Source organism: Lithobates pipiens, unplaced genomic scaffold (genome assembly GCF_037356315.1).
Source record: "Lithobates pipiens isolate NorthernLeopardFrog02 unplaced genomic scaffold, aLitPip1_a1.2 Scaffold_13, whole genome shotgun sequence".
Classification (NCBI taxonomy): domain Eukaryota; kingdom Metazoa; phylum Chordata; class Amphibia; order Anura; family Ranidae; genus Lithobates; species Lithobates pipiens.
Window position 1 is genome coordinate 142,230,127 of NW_027507718.1, and position 12,330 is coordinate 142,242,456.

Genomic DNA, 12,330 nt, shown 5'->3' on the forward strand with positions numbered 1-12,330 from the left:
CCCACAACCTCTGCAGCAATGCTGGCAGCACTCAGACGTCTATTGCCCAAAGACAACCTCTGGACATGACGCTGAGCACGGGCACTCAACTTCTTTGGTCAACCATGGCGAGGCCTGTTCGGAGTGGAAACTGTCCTGTTTAACCACTGTATGGCCACTGTGCTGTAGCTCAGTTTCAGGGTCTTGGCAATCTTCTTATAGCCTAGTCCAGCTTTATGTACAGCAACAATTCTGTCTTTCAGATCCTCAGAGTTCTTTGCCACCAGGTGCCATGTTGAACTTCCAGTGGGCAGTACGAGAGCGATAAACACAATATTTAACACACCTGCTCCCCATTCACACCCAAGACAGAGTAACATGACACCAGGGGAGGGGAAAATGGCGAGTTGGGCCCAATTTGGAAATTTTCACTTAGGAGTGTACTCACTTTTGTTGCCAGCGGTGTGTGGAGTTATTTTGAGGGGACAGCAAATTTACGCTGTTATATAAGCTGTACACATTACTTTGCTACAATGTAAAGTGTAATGTCTTCAGTGTTATCACATGAAAAGATAGTATTTACAAAAATGTGGAGGGGTGTACTCACTTTTGTGAGTGTGTGTGAGATATATACACACACACACACACACACACACACACACACACACACACACACACACACACACACACACAGTCTCCTGGTAAATTTATTTGGATACAGCCATAAGAACAACATGAAACCACACAGATTGTTTGCATTGGACACCCTCTACTGACAAGATAAAAAGCACACCACGTTTCAGATAGAATATTTATTGTCATATATACAAACACCATTTAGCACTTTCATGAGGTACAGTTAAATAGAATATTGGGTGCTGTGCTCAAATCGATCCCAGTATGTACTCAGTCCACTGAAATTAAAAACAATAAGCCCACGCCAGGCTGTGCATAGGGAAAGTTGCTGCATCCAGATTAATTATCCACAATTATGCAATCATTCACTCAGTCTGCAGCAGCAAGGCTTGTCTCTAACCCATAGCAGATATATTTTGTCTTTTAAGGATGTGGTTGGCAAAGACAAAGTTGGCACTATATGCCTCCATTTTTAGCAAAGCCTGATCAGAGTCAAAGACTCAAGAGGAACCACATCTTACCCAATTCGGCAGCCATACATCATAAAAGACAAAATAAGAATGTTAGAATGCCAATCAGGTCAAAAGTTCAGCAACATTTTAAAAGATCACCTACAAATTTCACTTGGTTTTTGTTACATTTCTTGTGAAGCAGTTGCAAGTTGGTCCTCAACAACCACATCTATGCATCAAAACTTTCATCTTATCCATGTTAATTTAGATGTGCATATGGGTAAGCAAATAACCCTAAAAGTGACCCCCAGAGAAAGAAAAAAATAATTAGTTACATCATCACTGTTAAGAAGGTTAGAGGACTGTCACTTTTTCCAGGAGCAGATTTTTCCTTGATGCTGGTCTGGCAAAACCATTTAAAAGTAACTATTTTTGTTGAGAGAAAAAAAAAAAAAAATCACCTCTGGGTGATCTGTGTAATAAGGAAAGTGGCAGGGTCTGCATCTCTTTAGATGGGATTTCCCTTCGGGAGTATCTCACCAAAAATGCAATTTTTTCTGCAGGGGATGCTCAAAATGTAATTTGTATCTTCATGCAGACTTATGGGAAAATTAGTAAGACAAATCACAGAAGCAGGAAATTACATATCTAGGTGGTGCACTGTTTACAGAATGCCTCCAAGTAGCCATATTGCATTTGGCAGAAAATTTGTGATGCATATTGACAAGGTCATTTTTTATTAACATTCAATGACAATAGGACTTGTGTTGCAATTGCAATTTTTTTTCCCCACACAAAAAGTGGAGTTACCCTTTAACGGATTTAATAATTGAAGGTCAAGTTCATGCAGCTTTACCAAAAACAGTCAGATCACAGAGAGTAAAAGGAGGGAAATATTTAACCTTTATAGGAAAATTCCACTCCATCCTCTCTTCTGTGCCAGTCATGTGACCTAATGCCTATTCAGGAGGGCATAATAAAGCTTGCCATACATTGATCAGTTGTTTTTGAACAGCAAACTGGCTGATCGAAGAAAAAAATAAAAATAAATAAAATTGAACAGATTGCCGCATTTGAGATGGATGGGAAAATCCTTCCTGCTGCATTATTTTATTCAGACAGTGGGAGTCCACTGCTGTCAGAATACACCAAATCAGTCCTGCAGAAATTGGCTCCTCTCGAACAGGAATGCATGAAGGGAAATTCAGCCATTCCCTGCTGAGCCAAAATTTCCAATTATGGCCAGCTTTAACCAAACTAAACTCTGAACCTCCTCTTTTTGCAGAAATAAGTTGAGCAAATTCCTAAGCTACTGGTCACATAAATCACAAATGAGGGAGCTTGAAGCAGCATTTTCCCCCAGGAAAGGCAAGCATTCTTAGTCTTTCCAATATTCTATTAACGTAGCTTTACATTTTCATCTCAGCATAGGGCTCTTTCACTAGGAGTTGTAAAGAGTTTTCAATAGCAGAGAATTGCAATCTCTCTCATGTCCAAACTTTAAAGTTTCGGCACAAAAACAGCAGAAGCCTTTGCTGAGAAGCACAAATCACGAAAAAAAAAAAAAAACATTTAAACTATCATAATGTCAGCCAGGTCACAAAATGGGTGGATTTTGCCACTGTCGGAGTTTAAAATTTTTATTCCAGTTGGTAGTTTTTATTCAACATTTTTTTTTTAAGTTTAAAACTACTTTATTTGTTTTTGTAGCAGAGCCTCTTCTGGAGATTCTGCAGTTACACAAACCAAACTGAGGTCCCAAGGCCAACCATAGTTGTATCAAAATGCAGTCGGTTCTATCAATCGACTTCAGTAAAACTAGACTGATGGGTTCAGTAGTGATCATAGTATTCTGAAATCTTCCACTGTCAGAAGGAGGATTCCCTCACCCGTGGTTGAAGGAAAAGGAAAAGAAAAAAAAAAAAAAAAAAAAAAAAAATCGCATAATGTATGGCCAGCCTAAGCCTTTGAGTTAGCCAGAACTTAAAAAAATAAAAAGAAGGTGGTGGTGATGGCGGGGGGGGGGGGGGGGCAAATGGGGGAGCTGGGCTTGAATTATATTTGTGAACCCAACGTAAAATTTACTTTATTTAACATATCATACATCAAATTACTCTTGGTAAGGAAATCAACATAAGCACAGTGTGACATAATTTTCATAAAATTAAATACAGTATTTCTTTAGGGATCTTATTTTTGGCTTAATTACAATATTGCACTGGGCTAGAAAATAAAAAAACTGCAGCAATAGGGGGCGAAATACAGGAAATTTTAAGACTAGAAAAAAGGTACATAAAAAGGTCGACAGCCCATTGTGTTCCAATTATAAATTAAAGACAATTAAACTATTTAATTACATATCATAAGAAAGACAATAAAATAATGGTGTTACTACAGTCACTTGTGAGTCCTAATTACAAATTACTCATCAAGGCTTTTAACAAAATTGCTTTTTGAAGAAAACCTATCCATTGCTATAAGCAGCTCCCAATATGAATAGGACAGAATCAAATTCTCTCCCAATTTTGTGCCCTTGACAGTTGTGATGGCAGCTTTTTTGCAGGGAAAAAAGGAGGTGGACTTTACACTCCGCAATGTTTTCTTAGTGTTCAAAGTTCCGCCAAATTATCAGTGTTGGAGGGCAGAAAATTTCATTTTGGCCCCATGTCAAAACTGCATACGGATTTTATCAGAACTGCTAGTCTGCTATTATGAATACAGCTATAGCCTGCAGCAAGCCAATATGTTTGTTTTATATCGTCTTTTCTATAGCGCATAAACAAGTGCATGTAAGTATACACTAACATACACAACATTTTATAGAATTATACAAAAAGTGCAAGATAAGAGAAAAACATTTCACACATTTAGGATGATTTATGGAACTGGAAGAAAGCAAACTGCAACGGTTACCAAAATTAACCAAATTCCTGCTATCTTTGCAGTGGTGGTGGTTAGAAAATTAAAGATCTGATTTGTTGTCTTGGCCAACACTGACACTTTGCTATGCTTCACAGTTAAACAGCAGGCCTTTTTACAAACACAGGCCTTGTCTGCAGCCACAGATAAAAAAGGCACATATACATAAATAGGTTGTACACCAGCTCTCCAGACTACATTGGACAACCTATTTTAACTCTGCAAATACACTTCTCCTTGCTTACACACTTACATTCCATAGAACTGTAAGCAGGAAATACGTGGATGTAGATCTAAAAACATCAGACTGAACCCCATCTTTAAAATTCCTAAACTAACTAGATCACCCATGCTTTGCCTTTCTATTGTGGGGTAATCTCAAACCTCATATTTTCTCTTCTTATAAAGAAATTAAACAGCAGCGGATCTAGTAATATATATTTTATGAAACACGACTGATGACTGATCATAGATGAGCAGTTTAACATTCATAGGTAGGGAAGAGTGTACAACATATATGCCCACAAAATACCCTACATTAAAATGTTAGGGAAACAGTACCCCTGCTCTATTATGCATCTGTATTTTCCCAGATGTAGATTCTTTTGTGGCATTTAGCTTAAACAGATTAAAAATTAAACGAAAGCAAATGCAGTCAAGTTTGAGTGCGTGTACACCAACACACGCATGCACTGGACTGAATGTGCAGCAGGCCCCTTACTCCAATAGCAGAGGAATAAATCTTCCATACAGCTCCTTGCTAGGGGGAAGTACATTTCTCCTAGTCCCCCACATGAAGTTTGTATGGAAAGAATATTTGGGACAGAGACGCTGTTCAGGAGTCCACAGCAATATGCTCTGTATCATGCGCATTTGGCTGTGGAGCACTAGCTTCTGTTAGCGGTCGTGATGAGAAACTGCTTTGCTCTAAATTATTGTCGCTGGTATCTAAAAATCCTGGGTTACAGTCTGAGGGAAGGGATTCATTCTCCACTTTGGGTTCAATCAGTTTCTGGGGGTTGTTTCCAGGTGTATCAGTTGGCAACCTGGGAGGAGGATCCCCAGTCTGTGTCACCCCTGCAGTACTTTGTTCAGGAGGAGGTTCACTGCAAGCAGCTTCCCGAGTTAACTCTTCAGACGGTGGAGCTATACCAGATGTACCAACTTCTATAGGTGATGTTTCAGCACTGCCCATGCTTGAGTTGGCATCAGTTAAAATCACACCTACAGCACCCAAACTAGATGTAGTTGGTTGAAGGCTAAGTCCAGGGGCAGGAGGGGGGTTTACAATGGATGGCTCAGATGCAGTATTGTTATTTAGGTTATCTTGAAGGCTTGTCTGATTCTGACCTGCCTGCTGGTTCTGAAGGAGCATTTCCTGAATTCGAATCTGCTGGAGGATTGCAGGGAGTTCATAGTGATGGAAAAAATAGATCATTGAATGCTGAAAAGTAAAAAAAATAAAATAAAAAGTTACACATACAAAAAAACTACTCCCAGATTCACTAAACCTGACATATGAGCAGTTTACTATACCAATACTTACATTGTAGAAGTAACTATTGCACAATCTATGAAAAACATTCTAAAAAGATCCCCAACTGTTCCTGGGAGCAGAGCCATAGACATAGGGGCGTTGTCAAGTATAACTGTAGGTGGGGCAAGGCAGGACTGCTAGGCAGCACCGATGTCAATTCAGAATTACAGCTTCACCATGAAGACATATCTACTGACCCACTCACAGACAATGAAGCCTGCAGTGGGCAGGGTCTGGAACACCCATTAGACTTTAAAAAAATGAGACAAAATGGTGTCCAGAGAACACCAGAATACTAGCAACAGGGCGAGGTTTGTAGCTGGGGTGGCCCAGTGTTTCACTGTACTGTCTTCACAAAAGACAGTACAGTGGAACCTTGGTTTACAAGGAACGCAGTTAAAGAGCGTCTTTTTTAAATCCTGACTCGGTTTGCGAGTGTCGTCCCGCAAAACGAGCAGGATTCAAGCCAATGGGGTTTGCAGTCCCGCATTTGGCCAGAGGTGTGAGGGCGTCTGTGACCCTTGGAATGGTTATGAAATACTCGGAATCACTCGGAAATAACTCTGTTCCAGAGTTCAGCCAAGCTGTCCACGAGTATTTCCGAGGCTCTCCAGCACCCCCCAACTCTGGCCACATGTGGTATTGCATGCAATAGAAGTCCATGCGGAAAAATTATCTTCGTTTCCATTGACTTCTATGGGGAAACTCACTTTGATATGCGAGTGCTTTGGATTTCAAACAGTCCCCTGGAACGGATTATGCTCATAATCCAAGATTCCACTGTATAGGTCAGGGATGGCGAAACTTGCCACCCCAGATGTTTTGGAACTACATTTCCCATGATGCTCATGCATTCTGCAGTGTAGTTGAGCATATGTGAAAAGTAGTTGCAAAACTTCTGGGGTGCCAAGGTTCACCGTCACTGGTATAGGTTATTCCTCCTGAATCCTTATGGATTAATCTTAATTTTTGCCTGGACTATCTTCATCAAGTACCATTGCAAGCCAGGACTATATTTTGTAGTGTGTAGTGGCTGTGAAAACAGAATGTCATCTATTACCTGTATGAAAAGCCAGGATGTCACAAGTGCCAGGCTGCTGTACTGTCCATTGAAGCGGTAGTGGTAGGCATAAAATGCAAAGTGATACAAGTAGAAAAACCTGTGGGAAAAGAATAAGAAAGTTCACACAAGAAACTATAAGCAGAAAACGGGATACACTCCTTCCCATCATTAAAGCATTTTCACTGGTTCATCATTTTAGATTTCAATTGGAGTGATTGCACTTCGTTTTATAGTCTTCCCTTTATTTTATTGTAACACCAATTGTATAGCAGAGTCTAAAAATGATTGTACCTCTAACACTGAGAGCCGAGCAATTGAACACCACTGATCACGTGGTTCTCACAGCTCCACGCAGAGAGCTGGTGACTGTCAGTCCAGGCATGTGGGTGGATCCCGACTTCACTGTCATGATCTTGACTGAGGCTGTACCAGTTCTGTGGCTTCGCCCTGCTGTATGCTGAAATGGTTCACAGGAGTACAGAATAAACTACACTCCTGTATTCCACAAGAGAAGTACAGCCAAATGAGTTTGGCTGTACTTCAAGTAAGAAGTTATTTTTTCGTGATCCCCAGGCATAAACAAACATTTAGGGGAAGTGTAGGGGAAGCCGGCAAGGAAAAAAAATTTTTTTTATGTTTGGATTCAGATTTAAGAGAACATGAGCTAGGGTCACCCGCTGCAGCGGGACTGTCCCCTCTGTGTCTAGATATAGACCTGTTGTGACCAAATGGAGGTGATGCAATATGTTCATGGTGCAAACCAAGGTCTCGGGCAGTAGGTAGCCAATAAGGTTCTGAAGGCCAGAGGTGACCAAAGCCATTGTAGATGGGCAGCAAGAACAGACCAGTAAAGCAGCATTACATGTGGCTCTTTTGCAAGCAAGAATGGCAGAAAGAGTACTAGGATTGGCAAAGCTTAATTGGACAAGCTTACATTAGAAGCTGTAGAATCAAAAGGTGAAACATAACTTGATTAACATGGCACCACATCCATTAACAATAATCAGAAAAAGGAAAGAAAGGAACATAGGACTTAAATGGTTGCCATCTATAACCCCAAATAAAAAAGGAAGGGAGTATGCCAAAGCAAGTAAATTAGTCTTGTGTGCAGGGCCAGGTACAGGAAATTGCTTCTTTAGGGGTTCCTATTAGTGCTGGGAAACGCATAACAATTAGTATCAAATCTCCTCCAACAATGACCAAATACAAAAAATGTAAATGCCACAAAAATATATACACTCACGAGCCACTTTATTAGGTACACCTGTTCAATTGCTCGGTAACACAAATTGCTAATCAGCCAATCACGACAGCAACTCTAAATTTATATTTAGGCATCTAAACGTAGTGAAGACTTGCTGAAGTTCAAATCGAGCATCAGAGTGGGGAAGAAAGGCGATACAAATGACTTTGAATGTGGCATAGTTGTTGGTACTAGATGGCTGGTCTGAGTATTTCAAAAACTGCCAATCTACTGGGATTTTCATGCACAACCATCTCTAGGGCTACAGAGAATTGTCAGAAAAAGAGAAAACATCCAGTGAGCGGCAGTTTTTTGGACAAAAATGCATTTCTGATGTAAGAGGAGAATGGGCAGATTGGTTGAAGATGATAGGCAACAGTAACTCAAATAACCACTCGCTACAATCTCTTCACCTAGTGATCTGGCCAGCAAGTCTGTTTTTTTTTTTTTTTTTCAAAACAAGCTCTCCCACAGATGTAGCAGTTAGAGGGGTGATGCAAATTGTTTACCACTGACAGGAGTGCCTACAATGATCATTATTGATGATATTTATTTAAACGCTTTATTCCAAAAAGGAAAAAAAACAAAAAAAAAAAACACTTGCTGAAACTGCCTATTAAGTGTGAGCTGGAACTTGGCTTCAAATTTGTATCCTAATCTACTAGTACATCCAACACTCTCCTCCCTTCAGACAGGCAATGCAGCTGTCCAAAAGGTGCCTCCCGTGCTCCTTCATGCAAAGTAAAGGCACTTAGAGTGGGTGTTTTACTGGCCAGATCAAAACAGAAGGGGGAAAAAAAGCCTAAAACAAGATACAAATGCAGCCACTACATGGTTCTGTGCTCTGATTGATTGCCGCAAAGACAGCGATAAGCCATAGCACAGATGAGCTGGGCGGCAGGATAATTACAGTGCATCATTCCGCAAAAGTGTACACCTCTCCATAACTACCACTGCTTCTGGGAATGCAGCAATGTCAGCCTCCAGTGCTACATGGGAGCCTCAGCAATGACAAACAGCCACATGGACAGGTTCTCTTACAAGCTGTTGCTAAACTAGTACAGTGATAACTCGGTTCACGAATCTGATTCGTGAAACGACTCTGGTCGCGGTCCGAGGCAAATTTTCCCATAGGGTTCCATTTAAATCAGGTTAATCCGTCCTGAATCTTTTTGTTTTTATATAAAATTATGAAATGTATGTACAGTACAAAAGAAAAGAAAAAAGATTTTAAACATACATTACATATTACCTTTCATGTGTACAAAAAAAATAAAAAAAATTAAAAAAAACAACCCTATAGTTCCTCTTTAATCCTTGTTTGAAACAATCCCAAACCCAAAATTTAAATGGCTAATCTAGGGGCCAGAAAACAGCACTGGGAAAAGATCCGAGGGCATGATAAAGTTATAGAAGTCATATGAACTGCTTTTTCATGATTCCCAATCAAGTGAGCCCACCCTCATAGTATTGGGGGGGCAGAAACCCCTATCTGAGCCTAAGACTTTCATCTTGCACTGCTCTTCTCAATACGAACATGTCGGTTGCAGGCTCAGAGGTGGCAGCCCTAGCTCTCACTGCCACCCCTAACAGCTGGGAGAGCAGCTCATCTAGAAGAAGCGGCACAGTGGTGTAGTGGTTAGCACTCTCGCCTGGCAGTAAAAAGGGTTGCTGGTTCGAATCTCAACCACGACACTACCTGCCTGGAGTTTGCATGTTCTCCCTGTGCCTGCGTGGGTTTCTTCCGGGTACTCGTATTCGTGAACCAAAGCTAATTTTTGTGAACCGAGGTATCCCTCTATTGAAATAATTGTACATAATGCGACATCAAATTGACAGTAACTTTTTTCAATCCGCTCTGCCCTTTGTATTTGAAATGTTGGGTATGAACTGCATACACAATTACAGTTTGAAATTTTCTCTGAAAAAGAATGATAAGGTTCGAAATAAATAGGACGCAAAAGAGGAGAGTATTATTTATCTGGCTACTCTCCCTAGAGTGTAATGCATTTTCCTGCAATGAAATGGTCAAGATCTCTGCACATAATTAGACACATAATGCAGTGTAGTTGACTAAAATGGAGATTGGTGCATATGTTATGGTAAATGTCACATTAATATAGACCTCGGTAGCATTTATATAGCTAAATACAGTTTCAAAACCAGTGATTGCAGATTTCGGCTCCCAACAATTATGCTGGGCAATTACATGTAAGTATTGAAACACTAGATAAGATGCAGGGGTACATATAAAGCAAAGTGCTTGGTTTATAAAAATAAAAAAAAAAGGGGGAAAAGAAAAAGTCTATTGCATTAGACTGAAGTAACTGACCTGAGCCAGTGCCTTTTGCTGGTGTTGGTGTGGCAGCAAATAGCATCATACTGATCAGCAAGCCACACAATGAGAATAATGTAGAAGGCCGTAGTTGTGTCATTGAAAAATTCAGACATAATGGCTTCCATTCCTGTTTGGCAAGATAAGATTATAAGTACAGGTTTACTGATCATCGACCAAAAAAAGAATCAGGATATGAAGCAGACCACTTACCTACAAGTGCCAGGATCACAGTGAGCAGCGGAGCTGCTGGGAATGCAATACTCATATTCATCTCCAACATCTGCAGAAGGTCAACTGTGTAGAGACAGGAAAAATGTACACAGGTAAATAAAAATGGTGAGATGAAAAAAAAAAAAATGTAACAATGATAAAAGAAAAAGGCTCTTACCAATGAAGACAAATATTTGATGATGAGAATACCGTAGGAGCATGGAAACTGACAGAGTCTAAAGAGGAAGATAAGTACACAATTTAAAATTAATAATACATTTAACATTTCAGACTGGACTTTTTTTTTTTTTTTTTTTTTTTTTTTAGGAAACTTGACAATCTTGTATAGTTTAAATTAGGTTCAAAAAGCATCATTTATTTTCAACCAGTCACTAGTTGGCACTGGGATAATTGGCCACTGTTGCCATTAATGCATACTAGAGCATTCTACATCACTAGTTGAAAAGACTGTACCCTAATAACTTCTGTGTCTATGTGTCCCTATATATTATATTATACGTTGGCTCCCAGCTGCTGCCGTGTGGTTTCACTGTCTTCCTGGTTCCCTACTGCGCATGCGCGAGTCACTCTGCATGTCCTCACTGGTCTCTGCTGCGTTCTGGGACCTGTGTGTTTCTCAGAATATAGCAGGAGAGGACAGAGTAGGCGCCAGAAGTAGCGTAGGTCACCGCAAACTCCGTGGTGATCTATGCCAGGTAGTGGGAGCAAATTCCTGTATTAGACAGTTATCTGCTCCCTCCGCCATCCTGCAAGGTGCCAAATGTGAAGAGGGGGGGGGGGTATTCGAAAAAGTGGAAGTTCCATTTTTAGGGGGAATTCCACTTTAAATGGACAGCACCTTTTTTTTAATTGTTGGTCTTCAAAAATCCAATTTTAGATAATTACTCACCAACATAATATCTTTAGAGATCTTCAGCAGATATTTTAGTACATGAGCTCCACACACCACTCTGTAGCAGCCTTAAACTGACAATAGATGGATCAAAATAAAGCTGGTTTAGCAGGGACTAGCTGAATTTCAATCCTTGTGTGGCCACTCCTGCTTGACAGAAGTCAATCTAACGAACTGTCAAACAGGCCTGTTGGAAAAATTTTCCCTGATCAGCAGCTGCCATAGTCCGAGATATGCAAAGTTAGGTTGAAAAAAAGAGAAGTCCATCTAGTTCAACCAATAATAAAAAAATAAATAAAACACATACAATCCACCCCATAGTTAATCCAGAGGAAGGAAAAAAAAAAAAAAAAACCCACGCACAGCAAAGCATGATCCAATTTGCTACAGAAGGGGAAAAAAAATCCTTCCTGACCCCCCCCCCCCCCCCCGAGAGGCAATATAGTTCTTAAAGGAGCCTCCACTTTCCATATATTCTGTCACTGGTTCCAACATGGTCATGCCCAGCCCCTCCCAGTAATTTGTCAACCCAGTCCACCACATGCCGAACGCTGGCACCAGGGAGACAGCAAACCATTTGGATGAGGCAATCCTCGCAATAAATTATTCTATCAGTCCTTCTGATTATAGAATCCTTTATTACCACCAACTGTCTAGGCCTACCTGCACTACCCTCACCACATAGTTAGTAAGGTTGAATAAAGACACCAGTCCATCCAGTTCAACCTGAGTGAGTGTCTACAATTGTCCCTATCCTTGTACATTGTAACATCGCACACTCACATTGGTTCCTACACCCTCAAGGAGCCCACAATCCAAGGTCCCCATTCATACACTAGGGCCATTTTTGGACAGAAGCCAATTAACCTACCTGCATGTCTGGAGTGTGGAGGGAAACCAGAGTAACCAGAGGAAGCCCATGAAGGCACAGGGAGAACGTACAAACTTGGGATTCGAACCAGCGACCCTTTTTACAGCTAGGTGAGAGTGCTAAACACTACACCACTGTGCCATCCCTACTAGATGAGCTGCTCTCCCAG

General features: G+C 40.6%; 1 protein-coding gene across 2 annotated transcripts in view; it reads right to left on the bottom strand.

Annotated features, from left to right (window-relative positions):
- Nucleotides 1-776: 776 nt before the first annotated feature.
- The window catches only part of TMEM259 (transmembrane protein 259), a 42,772-nt gene continuing 31,218 nt past the window's right edge, over nt 777-12,330 (bottom strand). For both annotated transcript variants that reach the window (XM_077475658.1, XM_077475657.1), the window contains exons 8-12: nt 10,556-10,613; nt 10,378-10,461; nt 10,162-10,294; nt 6,584-6,683; nt 777-5,430 (exon numbers count right to left, since the gene is read on the bottom strand). In XM_077475658.1, coding sequence (XP_077331784.1) covers nt 4,822-5,430; nt 6,584-6,683; nt 10,162-10,294; nt 10,378-10,461; nt 10,556-10,613 — 984 coding nt within the window. In that variant the 3' untranslated portion in view covers nt 777-4,821. The remainder of the gene's footprint in view (nt 5,431-6,583; nt 6,684-10,161; nt 10,295-10,377; nt 10,462-10,555; nt 10,614-12,330) is intronic.